The sequence below is a fragment of the Acinonyx jubatus genome, chromosome D2 (genome assembly GCF_027475565.1).
Source record: "Acinonyx jubatus isolate Ajub_Pintada_27869175 chromosome D2, VMU_Ajub_asm_v1.0, whole genome shotgun sequence".
Lineage (NCBI taxonomy): Eukaryota > Metazoa > Chordata > Mammalia > Carnivora > Felidae > Acinonyx > Acinonyx jubatus.
The window spans coordinates 48,483,207-48,504,277 of NC_069393.1; the positions used below are offsets into that span (position 1 = coordinate 48,483,207).

At 56.4% G+C, this 21,071-nt stretch overlaps 1 protein-coding gene across 2 annotated transcripts in view; it reads right to left on the bottom strand.

The window, feature by feature from the left end:
* RET (ret proto-oncogene) overlaps positions 1-21,071 on the bottom strand; it is a 54,751-nt gene that overhangs the window by 6,070 nt on the left and 27,610 nt on the right. For both annotated transcript variants that reach the window (XM_027062594.2, XM_053207108.1), the window contains exons 5-18: positions 20,038-20,233; positions 18,489-18,688; positions 16,196-16,454; positions 15,336-15,461; positions 14,737-14,847; positions 13,978-14,100; positions 12,847-13,103; positions 9,757-9,904; positions 8,208-8,315; positions 7,001-7,215; positions 6,795-6,917; positions 4,501-4,571; positions 3,060-3,197; positions 1,854-1,953 (exon numbers count right to left, since the gene is read on the bottom strand). In XM_027062594.2, the coding sequence (XP_026918395.1) occupies positions 1,854-1,953; positions 3,060-3,197; positions 4,501-4,571; positions 6,795-6,917; positions 7,001-7,215; positions 8,208-8,315; positions 9,757-9,904; positions 12,847-13,103; positions 13,978-14,100; positions 14,737-14,847; positions 15,336-15,461; positions 16,196-16,454; positions 18,489-18,688; positions 20,038-20,233 (2,175 nt within the window). The remainder of the gene's footprint in view (positions 1-1,853; positions 1,954-3,059; positions 3,198-4,500; positions 4,572-6,794; positions 6,918-7,000; positions 7,216-8,207; positions 8,316-9,756; positions 9,905-12,846; positions 13,104-13,977; positions 14,101-14,736; positions 14,848-15,335; positions 15,462-16,195; positions 16,455-18,488; positions 18,689-20,037; positions 20,234-21,071) is intronic.

The following is a 21,071-nucleotide window of genomic DNA, read 5'->3' on the forward strand; positions in this document are numbered from 1 at the left end:
CTGAGTCCCACCTCATGCTGGCCTACTAGCTTCTCCTCACGACCTGAGCCCCTTGCCAGACAGCCAGCACTGAGCCCTCCCAGCCTCTCCTTGGCTGGCCTTGCTCCACAGCCCTCATTGCTCCCTCCAGAAAGTCACCTGCCTGGGACAGAAATGTGCTCCTTCATTGCCTAGTTTTGCCTCTGCAACATGTGGGAAGGGGGTGGGTTACTACATCCAGCACTGGGGAACCGGCCCATTTTACCAAACCCAAGCATCTGGGAGAGCTCACTGCAGCCCCATTACTCATGTGTGAGTGCCAAGAAGCATCTCTGACCTGCTAACATTTTTCAGCTTTCCTCTGAGGACTCCCACCTAGAACAGAGCATCAGGACTCAGAAATCTGAAGTCATTGACGTGGGTTTTGCATAGGAGGATGTTCTGGGCTTTAGCTCCCAAGCATGATGATTTCTCAGTGCCTGCCACTTCCCCTGCCCTGGTTAAATGTGTAAAGAACAGTTGTAGCATTTTCCTGGATGCTTCTCTAGGAAGGTGGGCTCTCTTGGCATCACCTGTTATTTTTATTTAAGGTAATCCTGCGTTCACAGGATTTGGAGGCTTGGCCCAAATGGTACCCTGATGTTAGGTTTTATTACAAGCGGCCTACACCTGGCACATTTGTTTTTGTGTTTGAAGAAATGCCAACTTTTAGTAAATGTGCCAAGGTAAAGATGAAACCCTGAAACCCTGAAGGTAAGATCTGTGTCTGTATCGTTTACTTGTATCCCCAGCATCTGAGACAGAAAATGGTACATAGCAGTTGCTCAATAAATATTAATTGAAACTTGTCGGCTGTCTCGTTTACCTACAGAGTTGTAACCCAGAGGCATATGGGCTGAACTTAGTCTCCCAGATATGACTTATTTGGACCAGACTGAGCTTTTGGAAGTATTTATTTATTTATTTATTTTGAAAGAGAGAGAGAGGGAGAATGCAAAGAGCACAAGCGGGGGAGGGGCAGAGTGTCTGACCCGGGGCTTGATTCTGATTGTGAGATCATGGCCTGAGTCGCAATCAAGAGTTTCAAGCTTAATCAAGTGAGCCACCCAGGCGCCCCAGCTGTTGGAAATTTAAATGAGTTAGTAACATTAAAAACTGGAAAGCTTCAGGGGTGCCTGGTGGCTGGGTGGGTTAAGCGTCCAACTTTGGCTCAGGTCGTGATCTCATGGTTTGTTAGTTCAGACCCTGCGTCGGGCTGTGTGCTGACAGCTTGCCTGGAGCCTGCTTCAGATTCTGTGTTTCCCCCTCTCTCTGGGCCCTCCCCTGCTCAAGCTCTGTCTCTCTCTCTCAAAAATAAATAAGCATTAAAAAAAACTGGAAAGCTTTACATAAATATTCTTTAAAATTCAGAAGACTAGGCACTCTGGTACTCATATTCCTATAGATTATGTGTGGCTACAACGAGAGATCCTTTAGAGGGGCTGGCGTGCTCCTGTTGGCCGCAGTCCCCACCACTCTCTAGCCGCTTCCAACCCCCCGCCGGGCCCCTCACAGCTCTACTCTGATGACTTGTTTCTTTACTGAAAATGATGTTGTTTGACTTTGGAATATTTGCTTCCCACACCTGTCTGTGGACAGCTCTAAGCACAAAGGGAAGAATCTTGGTTTCTTTATGATTTGAGAAGGGGCCTGGCTCAAGGAGAATGTTTCAGGTGCTGGCTGCCTTCAGGGGACGGCACGACCATCTCCCTTTGTACGGCCTTGCTCTGACCCTGCACTGGGAACTCCACAGAACAGGGGTGAGGCTGGAGTCCCCCCACTGCCATGTTCCACCTGCAGGTGGGCAACGCCAGGAATTAGCTCCAGGTACTCACTCTGTTCTTAACCATCATCTTTTCCAGGTCTTTGCTGATGTCAGCAAACACTGGCCTCTTGTCTGGTTCCTGCTTCCAACACTGCAGCATGAGACCGTACCTGGCGGGAAGCACAGATGAGCAGTTATGACCCAGCACGGACTGCCCAATCACAGCCACCATACCCAGCACGGTGCCCTGGGCCCACAGGGCTCTGTTCTCAAACCCCAAAGCTGTTTCTGCATCACTGGACATCCTTCGCTGAGTTGAGCCAAGATCCGAGGGTTGTTAGGGGGTCAGGGTGCCTGGTGCTGTGGTCCAGCATCCTGTGGGTCTCCTTGCCCTTGAAAGAGATTTGTTTTCCCTTCCTTTTCAAAGATGTTGGTAAACAGCTGACAGGATGCCATGCTCACTACGGGGGCTAGTCCTTAAACTCTTATCAAGTATGAACTGGTTATGGAAACAAACAAAAGCTTCTGCCAACCACACCTCTGCCTTGGGCCGTCCTCACTTCCTCATTTCCCTGGGGCCCGGGCTTGGCTGCAGGGCCTCCAGGGCTGCCACGTGGGTGTGCCCTGAGCCGCCCAGGGACGTGGTATCTACTCACCCCTGCACTCCCTCATCTAGCCCTGAGCCAGGCCCGTGGCAGGCACACAACAGGTTTTGTTGAATGAATGGACAGGCCTGTTTCTGCCCATGGTGGTGCCTTTCCCATGTGTTCTCAGCCTGGCCTCTAAGAATCATCTGCTGGAACTACCATGTGGAGACTCCAGCACTCTTGGGCTGTGGGGCAGGCTCTTCCTGCCTGCCCCCTGCCGGCCTCTGTGCCTCCATGTGGGCCCTCCCCAGTGTGCACTCCTAGGGTCATTCTGAATTATCTGCCCCTCCCCAGGTGTCCGAAAGGGACAGACCTTGGGCTCAAGCTGCTCTCTGGGTCTGAAGCACCCTTTTATCCTTTCCACCACCTCTCCTTGGCCTTACTCCCCCTCATCCATGTAAGCCTCCACCCACAGGAAACCCACTCAGCTCCCAGCAGAGTCAGGGTCCCCAGCACCTGCCATCGTGCGCAGTGCTGGTTCTCAGCCTTCTGCCTTGGTGTGCTCTGCCCTCTTACTACCTACTCCCTGGTTCACCGTGGGCTCGTGCCCAGGGCTGCTCAGGAACAGCGAGGGAATGAGTGCATTGTCTGTGTCTGAGGGAGGCTGGGCCAAAGCAAAGCCTGCTCACATCTCCTCACTGCAGTTGTCAGGCCTCTCCATCCGGTAGCCTGTCTTCAGGAGGTTGAAAAGCCGCTCCGGAGGGATCCCAGGGTAGGGGTTGCCCCCCAGAGTCACAATCTCCCACAGCAGGACACCAAAGGACCACCTAAGGGGAGTGAGACAACCAGTGGGTGGCTGCACTGGGCCAGCAGCGTCCCCTTCTCAGCAGACCAGACGTCCATCCCCCCAGCTGTTGCTGACCTCATCAGCGCCCCCAGTGCAAAGAGCCAGCCAAGTGCTTACGGATTTCAGCCTGGGCCTGACTGCGTGGATGGATGTGGAATGGAGGTAGGGATGAGCCGGCTGCCTGCCCTGCTCTCACGCCTGCCGTGCACAAGGCCCACCAGGCCGCCGCCAGAGCTCAGCCCCCACACCCACAAGGGGTACTTGGCTGGCCCTGTGGAGATGCGCTAAAGCACCAGAGACAGCACGGAGCAGCCGGGGAGGTACACCAACATGTGAGGTGGGGACTGAGGCCACGGGGCTGCCTGTACAATTCCTTCACCTCTTCTGTGGGCTTGGAAACGTAAAATCTTCAAAGAAAAACAGCACTGCCACAGAAAATTATTTAACTGTGAGGGAGAACTTACCGTGAAGTGGGACCAAAATCACATTGTAAAATAGCATCATCACATGAGCCCACTTACAGAGATAAGAAGCATATGCCTGCACACCATGGAAAGCACTAGACGGTCTTGTAGGCCAGGACCTTCAGGAGCTACTCAGGGGCCATGCGACCCAACTGACTTGCAGTGTCTTCATTACCCTTTGCCTTTGCCTTTTCCAACTGTCTACAGTCAGCGTCACGTAATCGGAACACAGCTGCTTAAAACTGTTTAGGAACTGCCTTTTCTCAGCCCACATGATTCAAGAAATGCATGTGCGTTGATGGAAGAACACTCAGAAACAAGTCTGCTGTGTTTTTGAAAACTATCAGGTCTTATGATTTGACCTGTAAGGCCGAGTGTTGGTTCCTTTCTTCAAGCAGATTGGGACATGCCAACCCAGCAACTCACCCAAGGCCACCCTACCTATGGTAGGACTTGTCTGAGCCCAGCCCATGCTCAGGCCCACAGAGGGGAACGGTTCAGCTGGGCCTGCGTGGCACTAAGATGCCCAGGGAGGAGAGGGAGGGGCTGGCAAGGAGGATGGTGAGGGAAATTTCCAGTTACCCATTCACTGTTCTCACGCATTCCACTGTGACTCTCAGAACCACTGCGTGGGCCCCTGCTGTTTGCTGAATGAATACATGAAGGCCCCTCAACTTGGCAGGGAGGTGGTCCTTGCAGATGGTTGGTATGAGCCAGTGTTGGGGCCAGTGTTGATCCCCCAGCCAAGCTGCCCAGATGGGCATCGTGGCACCCTATGAATTATAACCTTGACCCCAGGAAGGCAACACCCATACTTACACATCACTTTGGGTGGTGTAGATATGATCGAAAAGAGACTCAATTGCCATCCATTTGACTGGAATCCGACCCTAAAAAGGGAATGATGGGAAGACATTAACATGGCTCTGACACCCTGGGAACTGGGGGTGGGGAGTGTGGGGCCATGTCCCGTGCATTTCCAGCTCTGGAAGGATGCTGAGGAGCAATGTCCAGAGTGCTCCCAGGCACAGAACTGGCGGCAGAGCCTCAGAGGGGCTGGAACTCTGGTCTCCCAGGCACAGTTGAGATGCTGGAGGGTGTCAGCTGGCCTGCCCACAGCTACACAGGGGGTGCTCGTCATGCATCACATCCCTGCTGAGAAGAAACCCAAGGAATCAAGACCACACCCAAGCCAGGTTTCCCTAGGGCCAGGTCCGGAGGGCTCTGGGGTGCCCTGGGTGGTGATGCCCAATGTGTGGGCCAACAACACCATCCAGCAAGACCTCCTGATTTCTGAGGGTGAATGAGTTCAGGAAACCAACTTCCAGCGTTTCCATCTTGGGGACTTCTGAGGCAAACCAACACACTAAAGGCTTTTCTGAGAAGCCCTGAGAGAAGAAATCTGTTTCCATGTCTTGGGGCTTCTTTTTTCCCTATCATTTTATCCCACAGCCCTGTGCTAACAAGGCTGAGAAACTGTGCCTCTGAGAAACTGCGCCCACTGCAGAGTTGTTGGGGTCAGACCTAACAAATGCTTTCCAGCGCAACTTGAGAAACAAGTTAGTAGGTAAGTCTTACGACAAGAATCAACCAAAAATGTGGTTGATCGATTTTAATGCAAAATTTACTGCGGTTTCTTTTTCTTGAAAGCATTCTTCACGATTTCCAACCTTCATGAAGTGTGACTTTCTGAGGTGTGAGTGTTCGTAACAACACTGCCTGCTGCCTGTGCTCTCTAGGAGGCCTTGTGCTTGGATGTCTGTACTTCTCTGCTCCCTGACACAGGCCATTTTGGGGGGATCAGTGCATCTATAGAAAGGCCGTGTCCACACCCCTCCATAGGGGAAGCGGCCCCTCTCCACTTCCCCTTCAGCAGTTCTGAGATATGCTGTCACAACAGAAACCCCAGAGGCACCTGGGGTGCCATTAAGTCCCTTAAGTGACCAACTCCATGTCAGCTCGGGTCACGATCTCATAGTTTGTGAGTTCAAGCCCCGTGTCGGGCTCTATGCTGACAGCACGGAACCTGTTTGGGATTCTCTCTCTCTTTCTGCCCCTCCCCAGCCCATGATCTCTCTCTCTCTCTCAAAATAAATAAGCTTAAACAACAGAACAGAACCACAGAAACCCCAGAAAAAAATGAAACATCATCCTCACAGTCTGTGGCGACACAGGGCTTCTCCTAATCCCTTAGAACAAATCTGAAGTGTATGTGGTCACTTTCTGTGCTTTTCTTTTATGAGCAGTGTCTGTTCTGAAAGCCAGTAGGTATGGCTCTTGAAAGGCCCCAGGAGTGATCCTGTCTGGTCACCAGGAGGCAACAGGAGAGGGGCTGAGAAGGCAGTGGAACTATGTCCCCCTGCCAGGCTGCCCAGATGGGCATCGTGGTGCCCCATGCATGTAACCTTGACCCCAGGAAGGCAACACCCACACTTATACATCACTTGGAACTGCCACAGGGCACTGGACAATACAGGGACACAAATTTCCCCAGAAGGGCCCCCAACCACCTATCCCAGTGGTTTGGAGAAAGCGTCTAAGAATCCTACGTTGTGTCTCTGGACTCCCTCTCCAGGGCCTCCCTGTGAGCCTTCCAAAGTCACCCAGCCAGGGGTTCCCAGGTCCCTGTTCCAGGGGAGCCCCCACCTGTAACGCAGTTCATTCCTTTCTGCCCAGAATGACTGCCACAGTGAGGCTTATTGACTTCAGTCTCCTTTGAGCGAAGAGCTAAGTTACACAGAGGAAACAAGGGACCTTTCATCCTGTAGAAGGGAGGGGAACAACTACGGAGAAGAGAACTGTCATTTCTGCAGCGCTAGCTGACCTTCAAAGGTGATGAAAAGCAAAAGAAGCTGCAGGCCCAGCTTCCCAGGGGTGCTCTGAAAGGGCACGTATGGCCCTCAGGAAGAGAAGGAACAGACACAGGGACGAGTCCTGTGTCCCACGATTAGGGAGGGATTTGAAGATGACAGCTAGAAGTTTATACTCTAAAACGATCTGCTCTCTCCTCCCCAGGTGCTCTAAGGGCTCTGCCCAGGCCCACTGCGGGAACCCTGCCCCCTGCCCTCCAACCCCTCTGGGAGCCCTGGGCCACACCCCTGGGGACCCGGTACCTTGCTCCTCTTCACATAGGAATCCTCTTCATAAACGTCTCGGGACAGGCCAAAATCCGAAATCTTCATCTTCCGCCCCTCAGCTACCAGGACATTTCTGGCTGCCAAGTCCCGATGGACAAGCTGCGAGGAAGGACAGCAGCAGGGACACCTGAAGCCCGGGCCCCAGCGCAAGCGGCGGGGGCCCGGGCTGGCAAGGCACACACCTTCATCTCAGCCAGGTACCGCATCCCCCGAGAGATCTGCCAGGCGAAGGAGATGAGGTCGCCCATGGTCAGGGCCCGCTCCTCGGGGTTGTCCAGGTAGCTGGAGCTGCGGCTGCCTCCGCTGCCCACGTAGCCGGGCCCCGCCTTGCGGCTCTCTCGGAGGAAGCCCCGCAGGGAACCGTACTTGGCATACTCCACAATGAGGAAGAGCGGGCCTGGGGGCAGAGAGGGGGCTGTGAGCTGGCTACCTGCAGAGCCTGGGCCGGGAGGAGGCTGCAGGGCCCCTAGGCAGGCTCTGCCCCCACCAGTAAGTGGGCACAAGGACACAGCCCTCTCTGGCCAGTGGCCTGGGCGCCATGCAGCGCGTATTTCAGTCCCGGCTCACTCTCGCACGGCTTGCTCTCCTCTTTGTGCCGGCCATGCCAAAGAGGCTCCCTGGGCGGCCGAGCGCAGCCTTCTCCTGGGGTGCCCAAGGCAGGCGGCTGCCTCACTAGCGCTGCCCCGGGAGCCAGCCCCCTGCTGCCAGGACTTCACGTCTTTCTACATCCTCGGCCCTGCTGCAGCACAGGCTGGGGACGGCTGACGGACGCAGAAGATCTGGAGCCTCGTGTGGCACCTGCTCCCTGTTCTCAGCAGCTCGTAGGCTGCAGTCTTGTCCCAAGCCCAGCCTCGAGTCCTGCTGGTGTCCACCAGTGTCCTTGCTGCCCTCTCCTTGGGGCACCCTGCCCTCTCGTTCCCCCAGCACACACACATCTGCGTGTACGAGCACACACAGTGAGAGGCCCTCGAGCAGCACAGACCAGGCCAATCTCCTGTGTCCTTATGTGAGAGATGGTGACGATGCCTTCACCGTGCAGGGCTGGGCTTGGGGTCACCTGGAGGTCATGACACTCCTAGTCCCCAGTAGGTGCCCAGGACATACCATCTGTTTCTAGGGCTCCCTGCCCTGGAGCTCTGCCTAGAGCAGGGTGCTGACAGACCAGGATGTCACCACAGACCTCTGTGCAGCTGCAGCAGGCCCGGGCGCAGGAGCCTCATGCAAACACCGCTGCAGCAGCCCTTCCTGATCCTCTCACTGACGCGGGAGGATGCAGGCTTCGGGTGGGGCCAGAGCCAGAGAGGACAAGGAAGGGGAAGGAGGAAGAACGAAGCAGCCCAGAGCCCCCAGCCTGCACTGGGCAGCTGCCTGTCCCTTGGCCGGCCTTACCGTCCTGGCTGCAGGCCCCGTACAGCTTGATGACATGTGGGTGGTTGACCTGCTTCAGGAGGTTGAACTCTGACAGCAGGTCCCGCAGCTCACTTGGGGAAGCGTTCTCTGAAATGCACGTAAACAGAGCAGGCTGCAAACCAATCCCTTCTGGAAGCCCCCTCTGTGACCACCCTGGGTTACTGACCCACATTACGGGTCTGCACAGACCCTGGTTATCTCCTTCCCAGACAGCCTACCTAGGTTTAGACAAGACCCCCAAAGACCCTGCTATTCAGGGCTTCTCTCAGCCTGTAAGAGGGTCAACAGCTGCCTCATCTGCTTCTGGGGAATAACAACCCTGAGGAGCAAACTTCCTTATCGGCAGGCTCTTTCCATGGAAACCCTCCTGGGACCAGGCTGTGTGTGGAAGTGGCTGCATTTCCCTGCAGTTGTCATCTTTTAAGGACAGTGGTGCACAGAGACCGTCCTCATAAATCCCGGGAAGGTAAGACGCGTGTCCCGTGTCCTAAAACACCTGCCGACCAAGCACGCAACAGGAGGGTGAGGCCCTGGAGAAAGCTGAAGACGATGAGGCTTCACAGAGGTGGCCTCTCACCATGCTGAGCACGTGCGTCCTGAGGGTGGGCAGAGCTGTGCTTGGGCTTCCCGCAGGAGGCTAATCTCGAGGGGAGGGATGTGGAGTCAGAAGCTGGGGCTCAACAGGCCTCCTGGGGCAGCTGTGCCACATTGCGTCCTCTGGCTGAACACTGGAAGTGAGAGGGCGGCTGGGAGATAGGGTGTCAGGACCCACATGTGGTGGCCTGGGCTGGTCTCAGTGTGGCCCCTTAGTTCCTGGAGCCTCAGGGGGGCATGGGGAGACCCCAGTCTGAGGGCCTAGGTAAGCATTCAGAAGCACCCACTGGTTCAGGTAATGGTTGTCACGGTGTAGCCCCACCTGCGGCACTAGAATTCTCATGTACATCTGCCAGCTTGCACCCACTGCATGGCCACTGGGCCCTTGGGCCACTGGACTGTCCACCCAGTCTCTGGGTGGACACCAGTGTTTGCATATGGGTAGGTGAGCATATACCCACTTAGAGGCAAACTTGTGGCATGACTGGTCACAGGGCCCTCGCTGAGGGCCACAGGGACAGGCCAGGTAGGGCCCCAGGGGGCAGGGGCCAGTCCCTACAGGTGGCTTCTTCACCAGGACCCCAGGGGGTGAGAGGAATGAATGGGGCAGACTGGGGAGGGAGAGCTGTCAGATCAAGACAAAAAGGGCTTTTAATTTCTTAAAAACTCAGATCTTTACCCAATATTGATGCAAAAGCAATACCACTCTAGAGCCTTCCAAGCGAGGAAAGTCCTCTTGCCCTGTTTCTCCAGGGCCCACCCTGGCCCATTTCATCCGTGACGGGGGTCTCCAGAATGCAGCCCCTCGAGAATAGCAATGGGGGGCTCTGGAGAAGGCTTCCGGCTGGCTGCCAGCACCCTGGTTGTCAGGGGGGCTTCGTCCAGCCCTCGGGGTTCCTGCAGAGCCACCTGTGCACAGTGCATTGACAGGTACCTTTCAGCATCTTCACGGCCACGGTTGTGTACCCTGCTTTGCCTTTCAGCCGGAAGGCTGTCGCCTTAACCACTTTTCCAAATTCGCCTTCTCCCAGGGTTTTCCCAAGAACCAAGTTCTTTCGAGGGAATTCCCACTTTGGATCCTCCTATGTGGGGTTGAAGGAAGAAGAAGAGAAGGGAGAAAGCTGGTGAGGGTAGGAGGAAAAGAGGACAGCAAGGCCCATAAGTGAGGCCCCCCCCCCCACCGTGGACAAGCACCAGTGTGTAAACAACGGTCACCTGAACCTGCGGACAATGGGCACCCACCTGCACTGAGGGCAGGACCCCACACCTTATGGGAAGATAGGTGCTGACACAGAATGGCCTGGACTCTGGATGCCTGGACCCTTGCTTATCCCTGGTCTACTGAACATGCCTTGGGCCCTCCCAGGCCCATGTCATTGTCTCTCAAACAAGGGGTTCAGGGCTAGCCTAGCACCCAGGGTGTACTCACATGGGAGTGTGGCCTCTTCCCTGGGAGTTAAGCCCAAGCCTCCCAGTGCTGCCTCTGCTTTGGACACCAGGCCCATAAGCCACTGACATCCCACAGACCAGGTCCCAATCTGTCCTCTCTAGAGAACCCCTGGACCCCCAAGAGGACTGAATTGGCACCAGTGGCCCAAGCTGCCTCCTGGCCAAGGACCCACAGCTATGGATGGAAGTGTCCAGGGCAACGTCCCTGTGTGGTGCTCCAGAAAAGGTACCACCGTGCTACTTGGGAACCTCCGTCCTCCTCTGTGGAAGACGCTGCTCCTCCCATGGGACTGGCCATTTCCCTGGACCTGCCTCTACCTGTTCCCCATGCTTCCCACGCTCCCCTGTACCCACCCTGCCTTCCCACTGAAACCCAACTCAGATTACTCTGGGACACCGTCCCAGACCCCAGCCTGGCTCTGCATCTTTGAACTCTGACTGGGGATGCCAAAGCCTATCAGGAACCTTCCCTCCTGGGCCACTATGGGTGTCTGTTGCCCCAGCTCTCCCTGCAGCTGGGTATGGGTGTGGCCTGGGGGCGCTGCTATGATGTGACCTGCCAGACTCATCTGACCCACACAGATGACACCACTGGGCCCCAACGCCCTGCTGAGCAGGACCATGGTTTCCAACACCCATGTACAGGTGTGCGTGCTCTTCATGGGCAGAGGCAGCCTCCCCTTGGCACCACATCCAGGGTCCCTGCTGGCCAGCTGCCGGGCGTGCTGGTGTTGCCTCAAGTTCCCCAGGAACCCACAGTCAGGGTCAGGGTTGACAATGTCATCACTGTTACCCTGGTGTCCTCAACCCACACTGCACTGGAGAAGTTTTCACTGCACACGGAAACTGCACTAAGCATGTGTAGACAGCACTGACTTGATCCTCTTAAAAGACATTAACGTTTCTTCCCACTTTATACAAGAGACAAGTAAGGTCCAGCAGTTGTGTAATATGTCCGTAGAGCTGGTCAGGGTCCTCAGGCTGGGCTCTGGCTTCTCTGTGCCGTGGGCCCAAGCGGACATGGGTTGAGATTGGTGTGTGTCCACTTGCACAAGCGCCCACAGGCACTGCCCTTCCTGTGCACCTCACCATAAACTGCCTGGGTTTACAAAGGATTCAAGTGGCTCATCCCACAGGCCTGCTGTCGAGGCTGAGACGCTTCCTGGGACAGGGGTCACAGACCCCCTGTCTGCTGAGTGACTAGAACTAGGAAAGCCAGAACGGAGTCCACAGTGTTTGCCACAGCTGGGGATGGCGTCCGTGGCCCAGACCCTCACTAAGGGGGAGTACCCTTGAGTAGCGCCCCCTGCAAACCCCAGCCACCTCCCAGCCCTGCTTGGACACTGCCAAAGGCCCCGTGACTCCTGAGCTCCCTACTCGGTGACCCCTGTCAAGGTGCACACTCTGTGATGCTTGCTGCCAGGCCGTGGGTGGGGAGCCTCTGTTCACATGCACCCTCGGAGCTGAGTGTTCTTCTCAGGTCCTCTTAGAACCTGGCTTCCAGCTCCGTGGCACCTGCCAGCAGGCATACAGAAGAAGCGTGGCAGGTTGAGGGGAGTCCTGGCCAGGACGGGGGCTCTCAGGAGCACATAGTGACTGCAGGCCCAGGACCTCCCATGGAGAAAGGGGATCAGGAGGCTGCCAGCTCTGGGTAGCACTCTCCATCAGCCAGCCAGTTAGGGTCCTCGTGGGCCTGCCTCCTCCACAGCTGGCCCAGAGGCCCATGGCACCCCCTCTTCCACTCCACAGATGAACTCCCCTACTGCTGCCACCCTGGCCCAGCCCCTGCCTGCTGCCATCACTCGCCTAGCTGAGGACAGTGCCTCATCACAGGGCTCCTACTTCTTCTTTTTTTTTTTTTTTTTTTTTTTTTTTTTTAGTGTTTATTTACTTTTGAGAGAGAAAGAGCACAAGCCAGGGAGCTGCAGAGAGAGAGGGAGGCACAGAATCTGAAGCAGGCTCCAGGCTCTGAGCTGTCAGCACAGAGCCCAAAGCGGGGCTTGAACACACCATCTGTGAGATCATGACCTGAGTCGGTCAGATGCTCAACCCACTGAGCCATCCAGGTGCCCCACAGGGCTCCTACTTCTGCACCCACCCCGGCGACTCCCCAACAGAGGAGCCTGCAGAAATGAAGGCAGAATATGGGCCTCCTCTGCTGAACCCCTAACCCCCAGGGCCCCACCCTCTGGGAATAAAATCCACATTCCTCCTCAGGGAGGAGCCCGCAGCCCTCGGGGCATCTGGAGGACAGTTGCCTATCAGGTATGGCATGGCCCACCCTCCCAAATCTCAGTCCACCTAAATGAGCACCCATCACTCTCCACTCTGCTAAACTGCCTCCATGTCCTCTGCCCTCCTTGGAAGGCAGCTCCGCGGAGGCTGGGGCCTTGCTTGTGATGTCTTCCTGGTGAGTGAGGATGCATTAGCCACTTGTGGGCTACAGGACGTGGCACCAGGAAACCCCGCGTGCCCCTCCCCGCACCTCCTAGCTTCCCCAGGCCTGGGGTGTCTGTCACCCACAGTGCCTCCAGGAGGGCTGCCTCCCAGGCGGAGGTCCTGCGCGGAGCCTCACCGGGATCTTGAAGGCGTCCACAGAGACCTGGTTCTCCATGGAGTCCATAGAGGGCCGGCGGGCGCCGGACGAGGAGTAGCTGACCGGGAAGGCCTGGGCAGGCCGGCGGAAGGTCATCTCAGCAGAGGCAATGGGTGGCTTGTGGGCGTTCTTGTGGTAGCGGTGGATGCAGAAGGTGGAGAGCAGCATGGAGACGACGAAGGAGAAGAGCACAGCGGCCGCGATCACCGTGCGGCAGAGCTCGTCACACAGCGGCTCTGCAGGCAGGGGCGGCCGTGAGGGACAGCGCTCTGCTAGGGTGCCCCGATACCAATGGGCACCAGCGTGGCATGACCGCAGCAGCGGGAGGACTGCTGTGACAAGGCGGGCGGCCCGGCAAGTGTGGCAGCGCGAAGTCGTGAGCATAACGCAGACACTCACACGGCACCGACCGCTTGGCAGGTCGCTTTCCCTGCGGAGACTGCTATCACCCTCCTATGGAAGGGCCAGGAGGCACAGGGGGTTTAAGCAGCCTGCCCGAGGCCACCCAGCAGAGGCAGTGTATGCACTGTGCTAGCCCTGGGATGCTGGCAGCCGGGGGGCTGGCAGGCAGGCAGGAAGGGTTCCTCTGCTGTGTTCCCAGTGTATTTTCTTTGTAAAACTGGGAGAGGGAAGGAAAGCGGCTCAGGGCCTAGTGCCATGCCGCAACAACTCAAATACAAGAAAAACATCCCTGGGCCCAGGCAGGAAAGCTTCCCGTGTGCTCAGACCCATGCCACCTGCCCGCACCTGCTGGCCCAGAAGGAGCACCTGGAGGCTATGGCTGGGAGAGTGGGGTTCCAGTCAGATGGTGCCATGGGCCCAGAGAAGGCCCTGCACAAGGACAAACTGAATAGATGTGGAGTTACTAGGTGGAAGAATTTTCCAGCCCAACCTTTACCATGAAACTTCAGGGCAGAAAACTTACTCTGTAGAGGCCCTGACCTAGATGCCTCTGCACAGATGAGGGAACCGAGGCCCAGAGGGAAGGAGGAGGGTCTCCCGGGGTTTCACTTGCCTTCCTGCAATTTCCTCCCTGGCTCTTTGGGGCTCAGGGAGGTGTGGGGAGCCCTGCCCTGCATATGGCCCCCGCAGTGTCCCCCACCCACTCACCCTGGCTGTCTTCAGGTTCGCAGAAGCACTTCTTCTCCTCTGGGAAACAGTTGCAGATACCGAAGCCAGCTTTAATCCCCCAGCGCTCCCCTGGCTCATGCCCACCAATGATGCTGCCGCCCCCTGGTGACAGATGTAGCCCACTAAGCCTCCTGGTGTGACCAAACCAACCAGGACCACCCAGGAAGAAGCATGAGCAGTCCCTCTGCACATGATGTCAGCATATTAGGCCAGGGGGTGGGGTGGGTGGGAGACATGGGGGTAGGTGGGGGTGGGAAGGGTAGTGAGCTCTGAAGTCTGGGTCACCTGGGCAGGAATCAGCACAGTCTGCCCCCAATCCAGTGGCCCCAGCAGGTAGAAGAAGGCCCCTACAGGCTGTCCAGGGCCCTCGCTGAGGTCCACACATAGTTACTTTTCAGAAGCAGACAAGAGGCATCAGGAAGCCAGGACAATCAGGGGTTGGGAGCTGTACCCATGTGAGCTGCCCAGGGAGACACTGGAGAGTGTTGGTCCAGGCACCAGTCTCCAGAGGTTTTTTTGTTTGTTTGTTTGTTTTGTTTTTTTTTTGTTTTGTTTTTTTTTGTGGGAGGTGGTGCAAAGCCCTTTGTTCAAATATAATGCTGGAAAAAGTCTTGGCAAAAAAATCCAGGCATAAGGCTTGTCTGGCTGAAGTGCAGGTGGGAGTCCAAGCCTCTCCCTCCCGCTGGCTACTCCCACCCACCCGGGGCCCTTGAACTTGCAGGCCCAGTAGTTGCTTACGGAGGCAGTCCTGGGGGCAGATGTTGACATTTCTGCTCTCCACGGCATCACAGTGGCCGTCGGGGCAGGTCTTGATGCTGGGGGAGCAGGTGGAGAAGTTCCTGGTGATTCCTACGACACACGGCAGGCTGGTCACTACCACAAGGTCAGATGGCCAGGGCCAGAAGGGCGGCACCCCAGGGCCTCCCAGGCCAACCCTGTTCCCCCTAAAGGAGCAAACTGAGGCCCAAGCAGAGAATCCGTGAGTGGGATCCATGGGGTGGTGGGCACAGTTCAGAATTTGCTGCCATCTACACCCAAGCCCTACTGCCTGGGGCCACATCCCAACTTTGGCCCAGACCTTCCAACACCCAAGAGGACCTGTGGTCCCATGGCGATGAGAAGACTGCACGTCCTTGTGCCGCCCGTGCTCTGTGTTCATGCTCACCCTCTCCTGACATCAGGAACTACAAACGGGGACAAAGTTCTGGAGAACACATGTGGAGAGGGGAGGGCCATCACAGTGGCCGGCAGGGCCTACATGGACCCCATTTCCACTCAGCCACCATTACCCCTCTCCCCCGCCTGGCCGCAGGCCCCTGGCTCTGCGTGGGGCCTACCTTTGCCATCTCCCTGTCTCCACTCGCACCTGCCCGTCAGAGAGCCCAGGCCACCGCACTCCTCACATTCAGGGCGTCTCTTGCTGACTGCACAGGACAGGGGGCAGCCTGGCTCCTCAGCCACATCTGGGGGTGGCAGAAAGCTGGTCACAGAGGGCTGGCCTGGGCCCGGTGTCCAGCCAGCATCCAGGGGCAGAGGGAAGCACTGGCCAAGCTTCTCTCATGGGTGAGGCTAGAGGGGTGGGGGTGCCTCTGCATCAGGGCACAGGGCAGTGATGGGGCCCACTGAGGAAGTAGGGTGGTACCACGGTCACAGCAAGGGGTGGGGCAGCTACTGGGCTAAGCATGGAGGGAGGATGTGACAGGGCTACACTCAGCCAAAGATACACATGCACGGTTACACCTGAATTTCAGAGAGAACACTGAATGCTTGCTTTGTGTAAGTACATCCCTACCACTGCATCGACACACTTGGAAGTCTGCAAATGTTGTGTGGGACATACTTACAACAAGAATTGCTTGTTGCTTACCTGAAATTTAAATTTAACCAGGGTCCTGTATTTTATCTGGCAGTCCTATAGCAAGGGCGTGTATAGAATGCACTGGCAGTGGTGACGGGGAATAGTGACCTTTCACTACTCAGTCACTCTGGGCTAAGCTGTTTTATACATTCTCCTTGTCACCCTTCCCGCTTGGCTATGCAGCGGGCACTCTTAGTCTCATTTTGCAGGGAAGGAGACTCGCGCCCAGGGGCACTGCCATTGGGTGAAGGGGGCAGACCCAGGCCACTTCTATGAGGGAAGCCCATGGCTCTACCTTACCCTGCCCATCTCCATCCTCCACGCGGCCCCGGCACTCACATGTCCCCTCCACGGTGACAACCAGCAGGGCCTGGGTCTGCTTGCGGGTTGGCCGGTCGGCAGCCACTACCGTGTACCGGAGTTGAGAGCAATCGGGCCGCTGCAGGGCTTCTGTGTCGTTCACGAAAAGGTTCCCTGTGGTGTCCTCGGCTGAGGTGACCACCCCCAGGACACTGCAGTTGGTGCTGGAGAGCTGCAGCCTGTACTGCACGTGGATGCCGCTGAACTCCTGGCAGTTTTCCACACAGACTTTCCCAATCTAGGCACGGGGCACAGGAAATGCCTCAGCTGGGTGCGGCACTGGCTTGTGATGGTGGCTGGAGGGGCCCCTGGCCGGCCTGAGTCCTGGAACAGTCCCCTACGGGCTCCAGGTATGACAGACCCCCCTCAAGTCCCCGTCCTCCACGCCCCTGGAACCTGCAGACCCATCCAGATGCCTGGCCCTCCCCTGCCCTGCCCATCACACCACCGCCTACCTCCTGGGGGCCAGAGGTGGAAGAACTCAGGGCCCTGCCTCCAGGCAGGTGCCCACTCTCCCGGCTCATTCTTTACTCACCGGCTCCTTGAGGCACGAAGGCCGATTGGGTCCCCCTCCTCCCCTCCCCGACTTCCGGCCAGGCCGGTTTTGTTATGGGGACCACCGACTGCCATCCTCAGTGCATGTGGCCCGGTTGCTCCAGGTCACCTGCCTGGTCGGTCAGAGCACCGTGCCCAGGCCACATGATTCTGCCTGTCCCACACGAGATCCAGGGGCCTTCCTGGCACTCTGGCTGGAACCGCTGGGAAAGAGGGGATGCTTCTCCAGGGGATGCTAGGCAGGCAGTGCCATTGCTGGGGCCCGGAACTCTCCTTACCCCTCGGCCACTGAAGTTCAAATTAGACACTGGTTTCAGTGGCTTAAAAGCAGGAGCTCTGACTAGTCAAGGCCAGGGGGCAGAGGGCAGGGTGGGGCCTGGCCTGCAGCCACTTAGCAGGTGTTCACTCAGCCCTGCTCAGGCCCAGGGCACAGCCAGGTTCCTCCACACACAGGCCCGACACCATAATAAAACTACTACCTCCTAGATCTCCCAGCACATTCCCATATAAAATGTGCTTACTTCCACTCTCTGATACGGTCCTCAAAACTGCCCAAGGTCACTATCCTTAACTTACAGTCACAAAGACCGGGGAGGGGGGTGAAAGATCACAGTGAGTGTGAGGCCTTATTGGGACTCAAGTCCCTCTGATCTCAAGTCTGCTAGAGCACAGGTGACACACCTCTTACGGTATTTGCTTCCATTTGGCACCCCCTCAGAGACCCCTCGGACCCCTCTGCCTTGTTACCTCCCACCACCCTTGACCTCTGCTTCCATGAAAGGTCCGGGGTTGAGTGGCAGGTCAGGGAGCTTGGATATGTCCAAGGGTGGGGTCCTTTGGGTGCTGGACCCGGGTGGCTGTCAGGAGTGGAGGGTGCATGGGAACCAACAACAGAAACGGGGACAACTGGAGATGGCCTTAAACATGACATTCTGAAGAGGTGTATCCGAAGCTGCTCCTTTAGGAAAGAGCAGTATGTGAAGTCATATGCATGCTGTAATGCCAAGTAAAACTACAAAAATCCTTAAGAGAAACATTCTAGAAAGAACTGTACTAAAATGCTAAATACTAGTTGATAGGGAGAGAAGGGATCTCTCCTCCCTGTCCTGCATCTTTTTTAACGGATACTTACTACTTTATGTTTTTTTTTTCACTTCTAACTGTTATTTTTCAATGACAAATGAAAGATAAGCTCTAGTAAACGCACATGCAGAAGGCAAAGTGGAAGTGCTCCCCACCTTTCCCAGCAGAGGGCGCCACTGTTACTTGCTGCCTGCATTCACACGCTTGCAAATTCCATCAATGAAAATTTGTTTTTGAACATACGGAGTCATGGGAGGCCAGTATTTTTACAAATCACTTTTCACTTAACAATCCACCAGGAGCATCTTTCCAAGTCAGCCTACGTAGATTTAGCTGGCATTGCTTTTACAGTTGGACAAAATATGTTTTAAAAATACAAAGGAAGACGGCCACAAAGAGGTCCATGGTGCCCACTAGCCCTACCCTTGTGACTCTGTCAACTCTGTCATGGCCCCAGCCTCCCTGGCCCCGTGCCCGTGGCTTCCCCTGGACCACTCTGTGTACACGTTAGGCCAGGGAGGGAGTGTCTCTCAACACCAGCCCTGCTTGCAATCTGTAAAATAGAGTGCCCCACCCTGGGGGTCCTCGGTCCCTCCATGCCCCTCCCCAGGTAGGCACTGGGCTGTGGGCTCACCTGGGCAAAGCGGCGGGCCCGCCTGCTCACAGTGAAGGTGTAGGTGCTGGGCAAGTGCAAGCTGACAGGCAGCACGGACACGTTGAAGTGGAGGAAGAGGGTGCCCTCCCCGGGGCCCTGGAAGTCCGAGTCATTGACCAGCACGGTCAGCTGCAGGGAGCGGTTCTCCGAGATGGGGAGGCTCCGGTTGAGAACCAGCCCTGTGGGTGGGGGCACGGTGATGACTGCCTGGGCCCACTGCCCCGTGCCACCGCGTGCCTCCTCCCAGCCATGTCCCCGGCACATATACACATGGGTGCAAACACAGATTTTCACACATATGGTGCATGGATAACAGATGTGGCTAAGTCAGAACCACTGTTTAAATGTTAACCGTTGTGCTGAGCTGGAAGCTGAGAAAATCCTTCTCAGCTGGGAGGCAACCTGTATGTGTGTGTGGTACGTGTTATGGGGTGTCTGTGTGTTGTGTATAGGGTATATGTATGTATATGTGGTAGGTATCGGGTATGCACGTGGAATGTGTACGTGTGGAGCATGTATGTGTGGGTGTACACGGGGTAAAGATGTACCACCACCGAGGCCCTGGGAAAACTATACTGGCCTCCATTCCCCCAGAGAACTCCTCCCAACAGCAGCAGCCTCCAGCGGAGTCCTGGACTCCACAGGCCCCCAGTGCTCGGAGCCTGCACGCTTCCGTGCACCTGCTGAATGGCGTGGCTGTGGTTCTAGTTTCACAGAGACAGGAGGATGAGGGTCAGGAGGTTTTGGTACACAGGGTGTTTAGAGTGAATGAGCCCGGGCAAGGATGACATTTCCCCTTGTACAGGGCAGGAGACCTTCAACGGCTCAGAGTGTGTGAGGAAGACGAGAAACAAAAAGGATCAGGCCAGGCAGAAAGGGGTAAAGGTACCAGCGATTCTGGGTTCCCCCAGAAGCAGATCCCAAAACAAGGATTCAAGTGCAACTAGGGTATTTGGAAGGATAATCCCAGAAAACATGGGCACGAGGGTGGGCGGGGGGGAGGCAAGGCAGCTGATGAAGATGCCCCATCCTGCAAGGGAGCACAGCAGGCCCCTGGAGCTTAACCCTGTGGGAGCCAGACAGGACAATCTTTGCAGGATCCTCTGGCTCAAGCACACAGAGATGCTACCGGGTACTAACTTCTGTGAGTAGAGAGCTATGGGGACTAGGGAGAAATAATCCCCAGGTACTTGGCCACCTCGGAGGCAGCAAAGCAGATGCCAGGAGCCAGAGGAAGGCCTCAGGAAATGATGTATTTGTTTGTAGCGGGCAGTGAACCCTGGCATGGGGAAATGTGGGAGGGTCCCGCCAAGGCCTGCCACGAGGCAGTTCAGTGAGAGAACAAAGCCGGTAAAAACCCACCAAGGTGGCCAAGGTGAGACCAGTGGAAGATGAGGAAGGGCTGGGTGGAGTGGAAGGATCTTCATCCTAGGGCTCAGAGAGCAAGGACAAGTATCTGTGTTTGTAGGATGCTACAAGGGTGGGATTCCCTAGGGGGCCCTGCCAGGCCATGCCTGGTCCCTCTTACTGTAGTCATGCACAGTTGCCCGCACAAAGCTGCCGTTGGCCTGGGCCAAGGTCTCGTTGGGGGAGTGCTCGATACGGAATGTCTGGAGGACCCAGGCATCCCCAGAGAGTAGTGTGTTTGTGTATCGCTTCAGGAGCTCCCCGGATGCCGGCACCACATCTGCATCGAAGACACGTATTTTGGCCACCACAGTGCCCTGCAGAAAGTAGGGGGTGCCAGTCAGAGCTGGTGAGAGGGACCCCTCAGAGACCCTGTAGCCTGAGACTTCAGGAGGGCACGTGCACCAAAGGCGGGGCAAATGTGCACACTCAGAACCAGTTCTAAGGACACACTGGCCTGGATTCAAGTTCCCAGAGGGTCCCTTGCCAATCTGGCTCAGTCACCCTCCCTGGGCCACTGTGCCTCACTTGTGCAACAGGTGTGACAGACATCTACAGATTTCCCCTAAGAATGGATGAGAGCAGATGCCCAGGTGCTTTGCTGATAGGCTTCACCCAGGTCTCCATGGAGCACAGCAAGCCGGGCCCCACAGGGTGGAGGAGTTAGCTCACTGTCACATAGTGATAGATGGCAGAGCCAGATCCAAGCCCAGGTGTACATCAAAATGTCCTCCTCCAAGGACCTTCTGTATACCAGGCTGGAGGGAATCATGAGGAGAGCTCTGAGCAGTCACAGGGCATCTCTGCTTCCACTGCTAACCAGACTCCTTGCTGTCACCCCAAGGCAGCCCTTCCAAGCTCATGCGACCTTTACCAGTGAGACGTGCTTTCCTCCCATCCGCCCATCTACCACTTGGGGTGCCTAGAGAGGCAAGTGACGGACAACACATTTCCCATTGTGCCTTTGGCCAGCCGGCTGCAGGACGGCCCAATGCCCAGCAGGTGGCAGTCACGATCTGCCTGCAGGGAGGTGGGTGGGCCTGCTGTGCTGGGAGCGGCACTTGCCAGTCTGATGCACTCCCTGGCCACCCTCCACGAGCCTCTACCGCCCTCTAGTGACAGCTGACATGGTGGAAGGGAGTGCCCTTCTGGCAG